The 19,372-nt window shown below is 42.6% G+C and overlaps 1 protein-coding gene across 2 annotated transcripts in view; it reads right to left on the bottom strand.

The window, feature by feature from the left end:
* Nucleotides 1-19,372, bottom strand: part of FGF13 (fibroblast growth factor 13) — a gene marked incomplete at both ends in the record, with an annotated part of 212,833 nt that overhangs the window by 90,145 nt on the left and 103,316 nt on the right. The window contains one exon of one of the 2 annotated variants that reach the window (XM_079542031.1): nucleotides 8,576-8,743. The exons of the other annotated variant lie outside the window; for it this stretch is intronic. Coding sequence (XP_079398157.1) covers nucleotides 8,576-8,743 — 168 coding nt within the window. The remainder of the gene's footprint in view (nucleotides 1-8,575; nucleotides 8,744-19,372) is intronic. 2 annotated transcript variants of the gene reach the window in all.

The raw sequence follows: 19,372 nt of genomic DNA, 5'->3' as shown, positions 1-19,372 counted from the left end.
CATTTACCTGAAACGTGGCATACAGCTAACTTTAGATCGGGAGCACCCAAGACACCCAAGAAAGGACTTCTTCATGTCTCCAAATTGCACTCACTGAGTTCAAGGAACATCGTGTCATTTGAAGAGGATATAAAGCCACATGCTGATTATACAGCTGTAGGTCAGATGTTTACATCTCTTGTAATCTTCAGGGTTTAACCAACCTTGTCCATAATCTTAGCCTTTCAGAAAAAAGATCTGTCTGCCTCACCTTCCAAGCACAGACAGACAAAAACAACGAAGCACACTGGAATCAATACTCAGCAATCACCCGCTCAGTCTTCCTGAACAGGTCGTGCTTGATAGTACACCTTTCTGTCCTGGAGGACAAGGATTAGCTTAAAAGAAGATATGCAAATATTTTGCACCATGCTGGAAATGTGGTTTTTTTTGTTTGTTTGTTTTTGTTTTTGTTTTTTTGGTTGTTTTTGTTTTTCCTTAACTAACATATAAGCAGAATCAAAGAATTTGCATACAGCAGGAAACCTTTGTAGACAAATACCAGCGGAGGGAGGTGGGGGGGACAAGGAATTGGAAAGATTCTGAGAACTGATTTCCCCCAAACTACTGCAAAAGCAATTTTCCATAAGCGTTCTAGAAAAACTCTGGCCTTCTGCAATCTTTGGACCTCTGTTGTGTTCACAGATGTCCGGGATGAACAACTGTAGTTTATTCAGCTTTGCTGAAGAAAAATGAAGAAAAATAAATGGAGACAATAATGTTATTGACGAAAGTGATTTGCTTATGCAATCATAAAAGAATATTACTCCACACTGCTGCATAGCACGCTCACCATACATTTGAATCAATATATAGCACATAAAGCACATGGAGACCAGACTGAGTTTGAAGTGAGTACTTTCCAAGAAGGCAGACTTCCCCAAAAGCAGAGACATGAAGGATGTGGGCCTCTCAGCCAGGCACAAAGCGGCCAGGCAGGCAGAAATGAGCAGGCAAGGAAACCTATTTGCCTTCAGGAGAAACATGCTGATGCAACTAGCATCCAATCCTGCTGCACCAGAGGACCTCTTCAATGTTCTTGAGAGCACTCAAACTGGACCCCAGCAAGTGTCTAAGTGCCAGTGTTGAAGGGCTGTCTTGTACTGAACCCTGGGAATGCTTCATTATGGAGGACAAATACACAACGTGCAATAACACAGTTTAGAAAAAGACCTGATCTCCTTATCTTCTAGTGAACATGCTTAAAGGCATTAACAAAGCTCTTTTGTCCCTCTTTGTGTCAACTAGTGGGTTCGTGTCTACACCTACTCTGTGTCACTGCACACCCTAAGCTCACCCTCTTTATGGGCATCCTTCAAAGTGGACCTCATCCTTCTGGGGTGTGCAGGATTAAGTACAGCAATCTGGCTTCAGCGTTAACATACAACTTTTCTTCTCCTGACAATCGTGGAGGCGAGGGGTCCGTTAAGATTTTCTGATGAATCCTGAAGTTGCTTTGCCTTCGTTTATGTTCATTCAGATGTATCAGTTACCAAGAGTTCAGATTGCCAACGGAACAAAGCAGAAAGCCCTAAGTATCAGCTGAGCTAATCCCGAAACCAAAAGCTACAGCATAACACTGTGAACAACTCAAGCTGGTTTTTGCTGAAACAATTATAACCCTTACACAGCTACACATTGGGCTGCATAGATTGGGGACAGCAGCTAGGGGATCTCTGTAGTTTGCTCTCCTGCAGCATGCCTAAATGGTTTTGTAAATTATCATCTTGGGAAAGGAACAAACTTTACAGTAGCAGCTAAGAAGTTTAACAACAATTTGTTTCTGGAGGTGTTCTACCCTAGCACAGCATGAGGAAGGGATGTGTTCTCAATCCAAAGGTCAATATTTAAATACTACTGACATTTCCGCTGATGAAGGGTCGTGCAATAATTATGATGGACCGTGTAGCTGAATAAGGTACAAAGAAGAACCTTTATCATTAATAAAGAACTACATCATCTGATTTAAAATGAGGACAGTTTGAAGACTGAAGTCTGATGCTTCCTCAGGAGAATCATGGAGGGAAAAAACAGCAAGACAAAGGCCTACCTCCATACAAGGAGCATTCTTTGAAGCTCTCAGAATCCTTTGAAAGATAGGATGAGAAAAGCACATCCGTGTGACTCATTTGGTCTAAATATCCTACTTTGAATATGCTAAGTGTCAGATACTGTCTCCATAATGAATATTTATTCTGAGATGAGAGCAAAATAGCAAATGTCACAGATAAAACATTTGCCTCTAAGAGCACACAGGTAAGAACTCTCCCTAGGTTCTGCTCAGCAACTAGGCCAGCTCCAGCTTGAGAATTAAAATCCAGTCTCGAAATAAGAGCGCTAATGCTGCTCCTAATGCCGTTACTTATACAAACCTTACACAAACAGGGTGAGCACCAGACCACTGACGTTGAACACCAGCTGAACTCCCCTTCTGTGAGCTGCAGGCCAGACCAGGAAAAGCAGCGGCACCTCTGAGTATGAAATTCTACTTCTAGCAGAGAGATGGTGCCTGGGCTATCTTTGTTTCTTCCATTTTGTTTTCATCTCTTCTGATAGAGATGTTTTATCAACAATGAGATGCTCCTGCCCACAGCTTTAAACAGGGAATAACAATCTTATTTTTTAAATAAGCCACCTTAGAAAGAGGTGTTTTCTGTAAGAGCACACAGCTGGATGCATAAAGACTAACTGTAGAGCCAAGTACTTGTTGAAAAGTAAGTAAAGCGTAGAAAATGGAAAAAGTAGTATAACACAGCATAAGGGAAAAGCTGAAATAGAAACCTGGCCATGCTGGATGCTTCTCGTGCTCTCTCCCCATCCCTTGTTTTGGTACTCAGCAGGAGGCGAGAGGAAGGCAGGAAGGGAAGGCTGAAGGCAGCTCCGCTGGTGCAGAGCTGCTGCCAAAGAGAGAGATGAAAAACTCATATTCCAAGTGTGAATCTAAGGAGATGCGAGATTTCCAGCTCTGCACAGCTAGGAGCGTCACCCCCCAAACTCTTCAGAAGATAAAGTTAAGTACTTAACGCTCGGCTGATTCAGTAGGAGTGTTATTGATACTAACACTGATGAGATGTCCAAATAGCTTTGAGAATCAAGTCCTTCACTTCCTTCTCTCTAATGGGAAACATTAAACTTCCCTTCTTCACAGGAGTGCTGTGAGGACAAGCATGCTCAGCCATGAGTGACTGTAGCAACAAGGACCATATAAACTAAGGAAATAAGAAAAGAAGAAATCAAATTAAACTCTACAAAGGGGACCTGATCAGACAAGTAAATGTTTTGAGTAAATCTTGGATTCTGGTGGAATTACTCTGGATTTGTGCTGCTGGAGCCTGAACCCAAGTGCGGCCCAGACTGTATTCAGGTAAGCTCATTAAACACGTCCCATTCTCTTTGACTCTGCTGGGTTCACTCATATGTTAAAAGTTAATCATGTGCTTAAAGGCTTTGGAGGATCAGGGCAAAAGGGCTCAGCCACTCACAGAACTGAGCTGCTCCGCTTTATGTACTCAGCATCTGAAGAAAATAAGGGTGCTGTTGTCACCACTGCCTCCCATTGCCCTGAAATAAAGGTTATCATTTAATCACTCGAGCCAAAGTTGGTTTCTCTTTTGGGAGAAAAAGCCATTATAACTGCAGCAGCTTCAGACCTTTGGCTTTTGTGGTCTGTACCCCTCCTTTTAGATCATCCTTCATAACAGATAAGGTCCCATAGCTGCAGCAGCTCCACATGTATCCAGAGAGACAGAATTTAGAGCTTACTTTCCCGTAGTATTGGACAAGTTTCAGGCACCTCTCACTGCTTCTTCTTGCCAATGCCAGGACTCAAGGCAGAGGGAAAGCCTCGCATTCCCCACAGGAGGACTGAGAGGGGAAGGAGCCCTTCCTTATCCAGTGAACCAGTGTGTCATTTCCAGGCAGCTGCTCGTCCTGCTTAAATCCACAGCTGGGCAGACCTGCACAACAGATGCTGAACCCTTCCTTGGTGTCTCATGGCCACGTGTGCTGGCTCTGTACTCCTCAGACATGAGGTGGGCTGTACCTGTGGTTCACATTGCTCAGATCTATTATTCTCCACTGGAATACTAAGTTTTTTCCAGCTCTGAACAATTTATGAAGTTGAAAACCTCTCACAGTTCTCAACGATTCAAAATACAGGTTCTCCTCCCCTTCTTGTTCTCCAAAGCACAGAAATGCACATGTATTAATACAATCAAATGAGTGAGCCAAGTTAATTGGCCTGATTTGGTCTGGAAGAAAAAGCGTATAATTAGAGTGCCAAGTACCAGTACTATCAGCAGTGATATAACACTCGAAACACTGAAGGGACATTCAGTATGACAACATGAAGGCTCCTGAATTTCTGTTGGTGACAGAACTGTGTGCACACAGGGTAGGCAGGAAAGGCAAGCTTCCACATTAATGTGCTTTGGTGTCCTACCTCCTCGCCCTCCACTCATCCCACTGCTAAGGACCCAGATAACAAGCCATCGTCAAGGGCAACGGCGAAGCTGCTTGCTTCCCATTAGCATCCTTAACATTTTCTATCTAATCAGATTTCCTGGTGGTTAAGGAAAGCTGCCTTTGCTCATTACCAGCTGCTATCCCAGATTTCCTTCTCCCTATACCTAATAGAGATTTTGTGATGCTTGCCTGCTATTTTGTGTAAAAAGGTTACATGTGCCTGGAGGGACACTAAATGTTACCAAAAAATGTAGGAAAAAAGGTTAAAAAAAAATTTAAAAATAAACCACAAAAACAGAACTGTGGGCAAGAGGCCAAGATTCCTGATTATGTGCCTGTGACTAACCAATGGGTGCTTTTAAAAAACATTTCTCTCATTATTTCTTCTCCTCTGGATGTAATAACACAACTCAAATTAGTTTTCCAGGAGCAGACTTCTTTTATGTAACCATGTTTTATACAGATAGCAGCAGCTTATGTTTAAACTATTTAAGAGAACAAATAGCTGCAAAATGTACTTCAGATGGCCCTTCTCCTGCTAGCACTGTGTTGCTGGCTTAAGGGAAGCTACAAAAACACCCTGTATGTTGCTGCTGCTTGGATGTAATTGTACACAGTACTCAATGCCCACAGGACCTCGCGTTCAGGTAAGGATGTCTGCTCCTCTTGTTTTATTGCAATTCAGAGATCCACAGCATTGTCAATGGTAGAATGACTTTGAGAAAACAGAGCTGAAATGCAGAATGAAGCAGAAGTTCATCTTTTAACTTAGTCCAGAGTATCTTATAGCATTAGGAAACAGCTTATTATCTGAACTGTGGCCCAGACTGACACGTCACAATGCTGGTTATGGGACCAAGTGGAATTCCCACTTTTGGGAAGATAATACTGTTTTGATTTCCCATTCTTCCTCTTCTTCCTTCCAAATCTACTACTTTAGACAGGCTGTGTTTGCCATAGTCACTGGACCAAGAATTTCTTATACTTCCTCCAGGTTGATATCAAACACACCAGTCTTCTCTGCTAAGGGGTATCTGATGCACATTGGTGCTGTGAAAAATGCTGAGACTGCAAGCAGGCACATTGGGTGCCAGGAGAAGAACAAGAAACCAACACAGGCTACTTTGGGAAAAAAAGATCCATTTTCTCATTCCTTCTCTTGCTTTTAGAAACGGGCTTGAGATACAAGAAATGAGTCTGATGGACTGACCACCTATTTCAAATACCAGAGTGAGGTGCTGTTCAAGTATTTCAGCAAATAGTAGAACATTCCTCAAACACTCCTGCAGAAAGCCCAGAAAATCTTTTACCTGACAGAATCACACGTGCTTAGGGGATCCAAATCCTGAAGCGATAAAAGGGGTGGCCTGAGCATTTACCCTACCTGAAGACCTGGTTAAAAGGCAGAGAAGAAATTCACCATTAAATATTCAGATGAGTTGCAGTGCTAGAAACACTCAGGAATTGCTGTGTGTTCCTATGGCACTGTTCAGGAGGTTAAAAAAAGTATGTTTTTGTATTCTCTGAGGAGTCTTTCAAGTCTGCAGTGTTTCATACAACCTCTCATAGGACAGTGGCATAATGGAAGTTTCCTGATTGCAACTTAGTTCCTGTACTTTCCAGTATCTTCAAAGATGGGAAAATTGTATTATCATAGAAGGCTTAAACATTTTTTTCTCATTCATCCTCACAGCACAGCTGAGATATTGACTGCTGGGCTCCCACTATAAAGTATCCAGATAGGGTTTCTGTCAGCTGCTCCATTGGCTCCAATCAACTCTTTCCTATTTACACTGATAGCACAGTTTGGATAATTTCATTCGGTTTGGATAAATTCATTCAGTTTTTCAGCTTCATGCCAACAAACCACCGAGGATGACACACAGCCTTTTCAGGAGGTCCAACACCACTGTCAGCCCATGTACAGATTTCAAAGGAAAAGACCAATGCAGCCCTAGGCAATCTGAGTTGCAGCAGAGGCTGAAAGGACACAAACATATTTTCCTTCTCATGCTAGAAGCATATTTCTCAGAAACACTTGCATAAATCATGCAACAATAAAAATTCCACTGAAACGATATCCCACAAGTCAGCTGATTGTGGGGTAAGTCAATAGGACCATGGCTTCCCCTGTCAGTAATGCAAAATTCCTGGAGGAAGGGAGCAGGGGAAAGGGGAAAGCAAAAGAAACATTCATCCTCGTACACCACAGTAAAAGATGAAAAGTTTTCCCCTTAAAACTAAACATTTTCAGTAAGTATGATTAACAATACCATATACCATTGCGGAGGGAATAACAGCTGCTGGAAGGAGACAGTATGGAGATTTATGGAGAACCTAAGAAGAGCAACCATTGGCTTTCAGGCAACAACACAGCAGATCTGATGGTCTCCAGGTCTTCACCTTGAGCCTGTACTTTGCATGCTTCTCCCAGCAGCTCCTGAAATCCTCAGTGCTGAACCAAACCACGTTCCCAGGAGACACAGTCTGGAGACAAAAGGCCCAGCACAAATCTTCCTGTTCAACATGTCATTTGCACATAACTGGATTTATCCACCACACACAATCGTAGCCAAACCAGTCCAGATTTCTCCACCAGAAGAAATCCAGCTCTCAGCGTAAGTTCCACTGAAATGACCATCAGCTTCTGCTGGAGTTCTACATGAGCTCAAAGAAACTGTGAAATACAGTACATGGGTCAATGAGGCAAACTTTGGAGACCAAATCTGTTTGATACAGAGCACGTTTTTCTTTAGAGCTCACGTAGAACCTTCAATTCACAACATACCATTTGCCAAGCATACTGAGTACCTTTAGCAGCTCAGCTGTCATCATCTTCCTACAGGATCTTGACATGAACAGTTCTGGGCTCATCATTTACCCACAAACAACACACATCCTGACAGATGATAGGAAATTCATTATATTTGTTAATCCAGAAGAGTGTTATGGGATTCAGCTTTACTCGTTGTTTATTGAATTCAGAATTATGAAATCAAAACTCCTATTGAATCAGCTCCGGAACTGAGAGGAGAATTAGACCCCGTGCTTTCAAAACCCAATTTTAATGTTCGATTGCAGTATCGCCAAAACAAAAAACCTCCCTCACATCTTACATCAATGTTTCTGTCAGATTTAATATTCGTGGTGAGGTGAGAAAGAAATGCCATTTTAGCAAAATTTATATGTATTTTTTATAAATAAAAACACGTTTCATTTTAACATACATCTATCGGCAGCAGCATCGCTTGTCTGGGCAGACACTGGATCTTATGAAAAAGTTAAAGCCTTGGAATATGAAGCAACAATGAGAAACACACATGGAACAATAAAATATTTAGAAAAATAGAATTAAATTTGGCTTTATCTTATGTACACTAGACCAACAAGTTAAAGATGTGAATACCTCATTAATAAGTCCATATTAGTGAACACAGCATGAGAAAAGACCATACCTTTGCTTTCTCTGAAAAGGAAAACATTCTCCTCATTTTTTTTCTGCTCTGCATGCATTTCATTTTCCAAAATGCAACCCGGCGTGCATTACACAGACTTCATCCTGCTTTGCCGAAGAACAGCTGCCATGAGCATTCTCTAGCGCTATGCAGAAGCCTTATGGAGTGAAAGGTGTTGGGGGACAAGCTGAATCTGAGCCTAAGTGCCATTACTTTCAGCAGAGTGCAGCTTCAGAAATGTTACTACAAAGAACCAGCTTAGAATTGATGCTGTTTAAGTAGCAATCGATGCTGTTGAAGTAGCAAGCAACTTTTGGCAGCCAAAAAAAGGGCAGTGTGTAATGATGAGAGCTGAAACAAACAAACTTTATTTAAGAAAAAGCAGCGTCATTTTACTTCTCATCTAGAATGATACCATTCATGGCTATATAGCCTCCTGTGATAGCTGAATCAGACACTAACAGGCAAGCAGAGGGGGACATGGAGTGCATCACGCTTCCCGCATCAGTTGCACTGTACTGACGCAGGCTGGGAAACACACAGCACACTCTAGGGACATACATGGAAAAAGAAAAAGAATAGAAACAAACAGAACATGGATCCATAGTGCCACAAACCTTCCGGCTCTGTGTTCTCTTTGAGGTGCACTTGCTTCAGTGGGCAGCAGAAGATTTCGTGACACTTAGCACGAAAAGGGGACTCTTTTTTCTTTAATTCCGCAGATTGGATCGAATCTTGCCGTAACATAATGTACTCCTGAGTGCCAGGGGGAGCGTCATCCATAACTGTGGTCACCACATAACAAAATGAACTCAAGTTAGAGCTTGAGGAAAGCAATCCAGAGAATCAAATCAACTACATAACGTCGGGGTTGGGGGGGAAGAAAGGAGGGAGAGAAAGGTTTATAGGAAGGAAAATCAAATTTAAAGCATCTCAGTTGTGATGGTAGAGGGATGGGGAAAATATCTACTTTTATATACACTTCTCATAAACATCAACAATTTATATTGCTTCATGCAGCTTGCATTAACAGTAGAATAACTGCTCCAGAAAGCAACACAGTTCTCTCCTAAACCTTTATTCACCTATAACACCCCTATCTATTCTGCATGCAGGTTAAGAAATAAACAAAAACAAAGCATGCTGTTGTGGCCTATCCACAGGTCATCTCTATGTTAACATTGCACAGCAATCACTCCACATCTGCAGGTAACACAGCAACAGCATATCTATTCCCCAACATAAAAAGAACATCCCTGTATCAGGATATGTAATTACACACAGTTCCTCAGAGCAAGGATAATAAACCACTGACATTTGACTTGATCACCATTTCCAGTGGGTAGAAGACGTACAAAGAGAAAGCACATTAATCCTTTTGACAGCTTTCTTGTAATACAGCAAGATGTTTTTTCAAGTTGATCTTATAAATCAATACTGCCATTAATAACATAAATGATATGCAGTCTGAAGCAGTTTCTGAATGGAGTCAGACCATTAAATGGTAAAAAGATAAAATACAGAGCATACAGAAAGCTCCCGCTACCTCAAAGCATTACATTACTAGAAAGAATTAAAACAATTTTCCATTATCTAAAAATGAAGCCCTAATAACAGAGATAGCAAGGTTCCTCAGTTTGCAGCTTTAAGCAACAAATCACCACTCCAGAACAAAAATTAAACGCTTTTTAAAAGGGCAGTCTGTAACCACTGCTAGTTATTCCTAATGAAATATACAGACACAGAACCACAGCCAAAATCACACTGAGCTTGTACAACCACGTAGCAAATAAAAGAAACACATAACTAATCCAAGGAACAAGTGAAAACCCGAAGATCAGAAAAGGAACCTTTGACAATGCTGGGCTATTACTGCAGAGGTAGCAGCGCTATGTAAACATTGCAGATTTGGACATGGGTACCCCCAAACAACTATGAACCTCTTGCACTTTCATTCACTCGATTTTTATTTTTTATCTCCTACCAAGAACGGCATTAGTAAAAGGAGGAGAAAAAACGTATCTAGGAGATAAATAAGTGATTCACGCTGATCATCTTTCCACAATGGGTAGTCACCTTCTTTAAGACCTCAATTAATCCATAGGAGACACTTGGCACCTCAGTGGTTGTTGCTTCATTAGACGACACGCAGTGCCAGTAACACAGGCTAATAATCCACAAAAAATACAATTAAAAGAGATGTATGAGTTAATACAAAAGCACCAACAGTTCAAAAAAGAGCAAGAGGTCACTGGAGCACAAGGCCTGGGCTGCTGGATAATTGCTCCTTTAACAATGCCAGTTTTGCTTTGGCTGGTTTTAAGGTTACACACGTGTTCGTGAAACATACTGACAGCAGCCAAGACGAGCCAAGGACCAACAAGCCCTGATGGGTCTCTCCTCAAGAAGTCACCAAGCAGATGGTGCTGTTGCAGGAGCACACACAAAACCACCAGTGAGCTGTGTACAGTGACACTGACGTCAACAGCTTGAGAAGCCTACGGCACGTCCCTCTGACATTTACAGGGATAAAGGATAATGTGCATCGAGAATCACGGGTAGCCAGCAGAGGAGTGAAATGCACAGCCACCTTCTGCCAACAAGCTGGCTGACCTGCAGCAGAGCGTGCCCCGCTGTCACAAACAGGGTAAGAGATATGGCCCTGGGCTGGCTCCTGGAGTGGCAGAGCCCTTCCAGAGAAGCCCCACTCAGCTGTGGGAGCTGAAGAATTGCTCACAGCACTCACTGCTGTATGGTGCAGGAGCACCGCTTTAGCAAAGCAATACAAACTGTAAAAAAAATACAATATGCAGACAGCAGTTATCAACCACTTAATAGGGTTAATGGGGAGAACAAGCTACTGGTGATTACCTGCAGCAGGAGTAAGGGTCAACTCCAGCTGCTTGGCAATTGGGTGCTATTGTTCTGAGTTCAGAGGGCTCACACATCTGTAAACCAATTCCAAGGACCAATTCTGTTTATCAAGCGTCTGGCAAAGTGCTTGGCATCATTAGGTAGCTCCATCCCTCTCTCAGGTATTCTCACTAAGACAGGTAGAGGAGATCTAACTCACCCCTTGCCACTCACACACTGATCACCTGCAGACATTATTTTTCATGTGAATAAGCCAGAAAGAACCAGACCTCCAACAAATGACAAACATGTTGAAATCAGCAAACATACGTTGGCTTACTGGAACACAGGGCTAAAGAGCCCTAATTCTGAGGAATATCATAGCACAGCACTGGTATGTGCAGTAAATACGAGGAATCACAGTTCTAAAGAAGCTTAATGCTGAGATGATGTATGGGTAACATAATTGATACCACTGTTTTGACAGGAACAGCTAAAACCTTTTCTTAACATGATGAATGGCTCCAAGTCAGAAGGAGAATTTATGGCAAAACTAGAAAAAAACCCTAACCCCAAAGCCTCATTTTCATGCTGTGTTGACAGCCAGACACCCTCATGGAGTCACTGAAATGACAGCTCCAGATATGGGTGCAAGCCACCAATCCACTGTGAAGCTACAGCCACAGAGAATATAAGCAAAAAGCTCTGAAAAGCTGATGTCCATTTCAATGACTAAAAATAACCAGCGCACAACCATGGAAGGGTCATTGTACAACACCTGTGAATAAACCACTTGGAAATAGCAGAATCTGGTATTGGAAATAGCAGAATCTGGTATGATTCTGCTAACAACAGAAGCAATTACCCACCCACTACAGGAGTTAACAGACAGTAAATATTAGGGAAGTAACGAATTTGCAAAGCAGGAATTAAATTACATCCTGTGCTGTGTGGAGCAAATGTCTTGCTTTTACTCTCTGGCTCTCTCCATTACAGGCTGTGCTAACTGCAGGACCAAGGATATTCTCACGCTGTGGTGTAACACACACACACACACACAACGTTAACTTTAAATCAGCTAATTTGGGGGAGAAATCACGATCACACTCAACAAGGGCAGCAGAAGACCCATGAGAAACCCAGCAGATGCTCCATCACGTGGGTGCTGTCCTCAAGAGCAGTTAGAAGAAACCTCTGTTGAGGCATATCTATATCTCCTTGGCCATCTTCCTGAGGGCAGATGTGCAGTCATCCTGCCAGGCTCCCACGTCCAGCCATGCCTCTGTGATCCTTCAGCAGCTGCTCACCCTAACTCCATCCCCATGGGCATGATGCCTCATTTGTCTGCACATCCATCATCTCATGAATCAAACAGGGACAAGACTCAGACACAGGTGATTAAGATACTAATATTCTTAGTATTCTCAGCTGGAAGGCGATTAAAAAAACCCACAAATTCACATATATCTATTTTTTGGAATTTTTTTTTTTGTTGTTGTTATTTTTGGTGGGGAGACTGAAAACATAGCAACTATGAATATATGAAAATAATCTGTTCAGTAGTTGGCATAAGATAGCTGCAGTAACCATTATGTTCCCTACATGGAAACATTTAACTTGCTAAATATCATTCTGCAGCACATTCCTGAGTTTTTAAAAAATGAAAATAATTACAATAATAAAAGCTTACTGAAATCAAGCCAGCATTAAAAAAAAAAAAAACGAAAAAAAACCAAACCAAAACAAAAAAACAACTCTTTTCTTCCTATAAGGCTTGGTGAGTGAAAGGAAAGCCATCTCTAAGATGACTGCCAGCACCAGGATGGCTTTTCAAGATAAATTCAAACATGTTTACATTATATAATCACACCAGCTAAATAAACTCTGCTGGTTTACATCTTCCTTTTATGTCCAACTTCATTTCAGGACACTGCATCTAGGATTGCCAGAAACCATAACATCAAGCCTGTCCACAGGCCTCGACTCTGGTTCCAGCCGAACAATCTGTAATATAATTCAGAGTTTAATAAAGCTTCAAGGAAGCTTTCTTTTCCCCCTAGTTTTCACAAGGACAAACTCTGCTAACAGAAGGCGGTAGCAGCCATAGAGCAAATCTGTCTGAGCACCCAGGCAAGACAAGTCTTCATACTCCTGTCAGGCTCAGTGGGCAGTATTGGTGGTAGGGAACAGTTGGACTACATGAACTTAGATGTCTCTTCCAAACTTAATGATTCTATGCGACTTGGTGTAGGGAACCTGCTTTGGCAGGGGGGTTGGACTCGATGATCTCTGGAGGTCCCTTCCAACCCCTATAATTCTGTGATTCTATGACTCTTCCTGTATTTGTGACACAGTTTAACACAGTTTTTGTGCTTCTGTGGACCAATGTTCACTTCCCTCCCTGGCCTTCCAAGTCATTACCGGATACATGATTTTCCTACTTCAGGTTCCCTTGCTTTTCTTATTCTCTTTTACATGCCACCAGCCCCAAGATGCTAATACATGCAATAGATCACTCTGTTTCTAACATTTCAGAGGGACTGAAGTCAGAGCTCTACACTCCACCTTCAATATGATATTTGAGCACCTCTTAAATCATGCATCCAGAAACAGACTAAAAATCTCCTCATTGGCACAAGGGAATAAGTTATAACAGCAGCAACAATAAAAGCACTCTCCCAACACAAATCTTTTGGAAGGACAATACAAAGAGTAGCAGCACACACCAGTGATGCTCACTGAGCATCTCCTCCATCCTCTGCCACCCACAGAAATGAAAGAAGGATCAGGAGGGATGTGACCACAGCCTCTGAGGATGGTTGGACCTATGTAGGATTATTCCCCCCCTCATCCTCCCCTTTTTTACAGAAAATATTAGGATATCAAGTTGCTTTGGGCTCCTGATGAGGACAAACCTTACAAAATCCTCCTAGCTTGCTTAAATCAGTGCATGCAGAACAGGGAGCGGGGAGGAAAGAGGAACATTTTTTTGTAATACCACTTCCACGTTGAAGCAGCTGGTGAAAAGCTCTCAGGTATATACTTGAGAACAAGAATAAGTGCAAGAACAATCTCCTCTGCTTCTCATTTGTGCTTTGTTTTCTCCCTGCTTTATTCCAGATGAAGATGTGATTTCTGCTAGGTATCTGAACAACATCATGAACTCAGGGCACAAAAATCCTTACAAGTTAGTTAAAAAAAAAAAAAAAAAAAAAAAAAAAAAAAGAATTTCTATTCTGGGGTTGTGGTACACAAATCCTCATATTGGCAACACAACCCATTTGTACCATTGCCCTGCCCAGCTTTGTAAAAATCCCAAAGAAGTGCTCTCACCAAACTGCCCAGGGATGTCAGCATCGCAAATCAGAAACTTCACTTTCATCATGCACCTGTGTGTTCACAGTGCTCAAGTTGGGCTGATTCTATTCCTGATTTTCACAAAGAAGATCAGGAAATTGGAGCAGCTGCATTTGCTAATTTGCAACAAGCTTTCTCTGGACAGTTTCATGGCATGCATAAGTGCAGCACAAATTCTGGCATGGGCAGTAGTTGTCTGGAAGAGCTTGGATACTTACAGCCTTAGAGAAGTAAATTCCTTGTCTAACAGAGAGATTTTACTACCTGAACTAATGATGTTTCATGCTGCTGATCTGAATTAGATTGTGCTGGTTATTAGGAGCTGGGGCTTTTGGGATTCAATAGTAGATTCTCTAAGAGCAGCATCAATAGAAGATGCTCTTCTCTGGTGGGAGATGGATGTTCCCCATCCCACATCAACCACCATTTTTACTCACTCTTCCAGCAGCAGCAGCTGACCACACAAGCTCAGATCTCAATATCCAAAGAGCACCAAGCTGCCAAGTCAGAGCAGAGGCTGCAGAATTTGCATCCCCACAGATATCTGACAAATCCTAATCCTACTTGGGGGCCTAGACCGAAGCAAAGCAGTAATCAGAAACCCCTTCTGCAAAAGGCTGTGAGAGGGGATGGAGAACCATTCCCTGATAAGCATGAGCAAAGCAAGAGGTCCAACTTGGTTCACCAACCATGATGCCTCAATCCCCAGACAACAGGCACAAAACCCACTTAAATCTGCTCCAGTGCCTCTGCAGGTAGCTTTCTCCTCAGCAAGACAGCACATTCCTCCTTGTCTTAAATCAAAATCGAATGCAGTCTTTTGAGCATGATTCTTTCGGTAGGAGTACGAATTTCTAAACTTTTTGATCTGCTGAAAAATTCTGAAATATGCACTCTTTGGGTCAAACACACAGAATAATTTTTTCCATGTCTTCTCAAAATATTTGCACAGAACGCTCCCCCTTGACCTAAAAGAGTAATTGGATTAACTGCTAGCAGTAATAGGCTGTTATCCTTTGAAAAGACGAGCTGAGATAAGGCTGTATTTAGATCACTGTGCACACCAAAGACAACGACATCCAACATCAGAAAATTCTAAGTGTGGCTCCTCTTTCACCATACCATGCAGAAAAGGCACTGTATTCTGCACACAGCCTTATCTCCCAGCTGTCCCATCCCTGGAGGCATTCAAGGCCAGGCAGGATGTGGCTCCGGGCAGCCTGGTCTGGTGGTTGGCAACCCTGCACATAGCAGGGGGGTTGAAACAAGATGATCACTATGGTCCTTTTCACCCCAGGCCATTCTATGATTCAGATGTTCTTCTCTTTCAGCCTTTTGTGTGCAAGGTGTGGTCAGGATGCACACTCCTGCTCCTCGAGCGCCTATGCAACACCTACAACTTGCTTACAGCAGGGCAGACCCACCGCCTTCTCCTCCCCAGCCACCAAATCTGCAGTTTTGCTATGCTGGACTAATTCAGTTCTGCAGCTCGGTTCACTGCTTTGCCACACTTGCCACTGAATGAATCAATATTGCTTCCTTGCCTACTCCAAGCGGCTTTCTGCTTTCCCCATCTGCCAAAGTAAACGCAAGCTGGCTGCTTTCCAAGCAGGTGGGCTGCTCCATGCACCACCACACATGAGATAGTAATTCACAGCGTACAATTCATTGCTCTGAAGCATCTGCTGAGAGCCATGGGCAGGCATAGAGCTGGAAGCATCCCCACAGCATTACTAGGGTCACTTTTTGGAGAGCAGCTGAACAACCCATCCTGATTGCACGACCACCAAAAGGCACTGCGCTGTATGAAGTTCTGGCTGCCATTAAAAGAGCCAGAGAAGAAGCAAGGAATGGCTCTATTCCTAAGAAAATATCCTTACGTTGTGGTGAAAGCCAGGAGGAGGTGGCAAGAGAACTGCCAGGATGGTCCTGTGATGAGTAGGAAGCTGGCAGCTTACGGGAAAGCTCTGGAGAGCTGTGATTCACTGTTTAAGAATCATAGAATCATGGAATCATTAAGGTTGGAAAAGGCCACCCAGATCATCTAGTTCAACCATGAAACAGTGGAATGCTCTTGTGCAATGTAACTTTATTTATTAATGTAGCCCTATTTGGAGCTGGGAGAATAAAATGACAAAAGACGATAACAGAAATAGAAGTGCTTGTAGCTTTCCTTGCTATTTATAGAGCGTCTATTGACAAGGCCAGAGCTACAAAAAGGAAACAAATTTCCCTTGAGGGGAAGGGAAAAAAATGCAACACTGATAGGAATCAGAATAATCCTGAAGGAGGAAGGAACAGTATCCGGCCAAAGGCAACAAAATCCTCAAATAAAAGACTGAATCTCTCCTGGAAACCTGCAAGTAGGAACAGCCATAACTCCTGGGAAGCAGGAGATGAACAGCAGCAGTCCTCCAAAATTCCGTTTCACTGCTGCAGCTCTTGGGCATTTTGCTTGGAAGAAAGGGGCAAGAATGGAAGAATCATTCGGGAAGGTGACACCTCCCAATTATTTGCCTCATTTACTGTGGATTAACAAAAGGAGGGAGGCAAGAAATGAAGTGTTTTAAAATTGAAACCCATTACAGAAAAAGCTGTTCTGAGAAATGGCCTCCGAGGAAATCTTTCAAAGCAAAGCACAGAAAACTAATCAGTAGGAGTGAAAACCCTTGGTGTGCCAGGGAGAGCAGCACGGTTGCACTGCCTCAGGAGGCAGCAGGCACCTGTGGGCTGCTGCTCAGATGAAACAGGAGGCTTTTCTAAGCATACAGATGTATGTATATGAGGGCTGCTCCAAAAGTTATACCTCCTGTTTTATTATGTTGGCCCACAATGTTGGTGGGATGGTAGATTTGTACCAGCACAGCACACAGGCTCTTGTTGATTGCTGGTGAAAATGCATAGCTAATGGAGGTATGTTGAAAAATAGCCTGGTGTAGCTGAGAATTTACTCTATCAAATAGTGTTATTGTGCTCTTTGTATCTGCCCCAGGAAGCATTCAACCACTGTATTCACTTGAATGGAGTATCATTTGAGAAGGATGTGCAACAACACTGATCATTTTTTCCCTCCTCTTCCCAAAAAGGACCACACTTCAAAAACTTCATTTGACAAAGGTTCAGCACTCGTGCTTGAGAATATTTTTTCCCCCTCTGTACAATAACCTAAATCCCTTTGGACATCCTTCAAACCCACGTGCATTGATACTATCACTGCTGTACAACTACAGTGCACTTGCTGCACATACACAGAGGAGTTTTGCTTTTCACTGTAAATCAATTTAATCAGCGCCATGCCAAATCAGCACAAGATTAAGCTACCTGATCTCCTGCTACCACCCACCTTAATGATCGTGCTCAGAGCAGCTTCATGTTCTGCCTATTGAGACCAGTCTCAGCCACCCAACTTCCTTCTGTACAACGTTGTGGTGCTTCCACACAGCGGACAGCACGGCCACAAGCAACTTAATTGCACCAGAACTGCAATAATTTCCATACACTCCAACTTCAAATTATGGTCATGGACAGCAGGAATGATGTTGCTGCCTTGCTGTGAGCACAAGTGTGCAGTGACTTGGCTAATGAAAGCAAGGTCAGGGAGCATACAAGGACTTTCGCTGTCCATTTATTCTTGTTTGATGAGAGGGGCAGGACCCCAAGCTCCCACATCACAGCAAGCATGATGCTCTCAGCCCCTCCCTTAGAAAGCAAATGGCAAAATGATCAAATAAAGTTGCTCTGGTCAAACTGAAACTAACGGTACCGTTCATTGCCTTTACGTCTATATATCTTTACACTACATTGCCTGTGCTTGCATTGGTGTTCAGCAACGTAAATGCCATAAAGAGTAACCCAAGGCAGCAAACACAGTACATCTACAAGAAAAAAAAATTGTCACGTTTCACTTTTCAGTGCATGGAATGAATACTGCACTTCTCTGCTGGTAACAGCCCATCAAAGTTAGCAAAGACAAATGGCACTCCGAGAAAAAAGACATCGTGTCAATACTGAGGTATGCTGAGGATGTAGCAAGTGGCCTTCATTTTAGCAGAGGTGAAAGCCACTCTTTTTAACACACAGTTGGAGTTGGGAAGCAGTCCGTAGGGATACCACAGTCCCATTTTGTACTGCTTCGAAACCATCTGTATTAGACACAAATCACTATTTGGCGTCATTACCATATTTATGCCTACTGGGCCTTTACATAGCTCAAAATAAATTAGAATGCTTATTCTGGAAGTTGGTTCTAACACTTGAAAATGTGCAAAGAACTTTTTGTCGCTGTAAATGTCTGAAACTTGCGGATTCACATCAGCTTCAGTTAAATAGGAAAAAAAAAAAATCAAGAAAAGCTTCAGAGCAATTTGCAATACTTGAAAATTTGGCTCATACCTCTGTCAAAACAAGTGCTGGAGTATGTAGGTCCTGCAAACACTCATTACTGAGCTTCGCACTGCTCTGGACAATTTAATTTTACAAAGAGTGAGCTCAGCAGTACTTGCACGGTTCCTAATTACCTGTGTTGGAGTCCTTCCATTGCTCTCTGCCCTGGGTGCCACATAAGCACTCGTAGTATTTTTAAAATTAGCCCCCACGACTTCATCTGCATCTCAAGTGAATGCTGGAGAACAGAAAAGACATTTTAAAGGTTTCTTGTAGAATTAATTTAAGAAATGAGGTCTTTGTAGGTTAAAAAAAAAAAAAATTCCTCCTTTCCTTTTACTTTTCAGTCTGCTGTAATTTCCACGTTACCAATGGACTGCGCTCCTGAAATGAAACCCTAAAGAGACTTTTGTAAAACTTCATTAGCATTTCCGTCTGCCTTTACCTATTCATTTCCCAGCAGCTACACAGCTGACGAGGCTGATTCTCTCACTGCTGCACCATGCCCCACATTAAGGAGAATGGGACAAAGGCAGCAGAGATGCTGTCCCAGCCCAACCTGCCTCCGACACATCCCAGCTTTGGTTTCTAGGGACCAAACTCATGCGAAGCCTTCTCTGGGAAGAAGGAGACAGTGACTTTGAGCTGCTTCTCCTTGTCCTCAGCTGCCATGCAGATGTGAGATGAGGCTGTCCTGGGTGCCCGTGGATCTCCAGGCTGCTGAACACACTGATCAGAGATGACTCACTGTCACTCTCACACGCAATAAAATGGCTCTGACTCAAATTATTGCTGTAATTGTTGTATCTCACAGCTGAGGA

This window comes from Tetrao urogallus, assembly GCF_951394365.1.
Source record: "Tetrao urogallus genome assembly, chromosome: 13".
NCBI lineage: Eukaryota > Metazoa > Chordata > Aves > Galliformes > Phasianidae > Tetrao > Tetrao urogallus.
The sequence above is the reverse complement of the archived record's forward strand: the minus strand, read 5'-3'. Positions and strand labels throughout refer to the sequence as shown.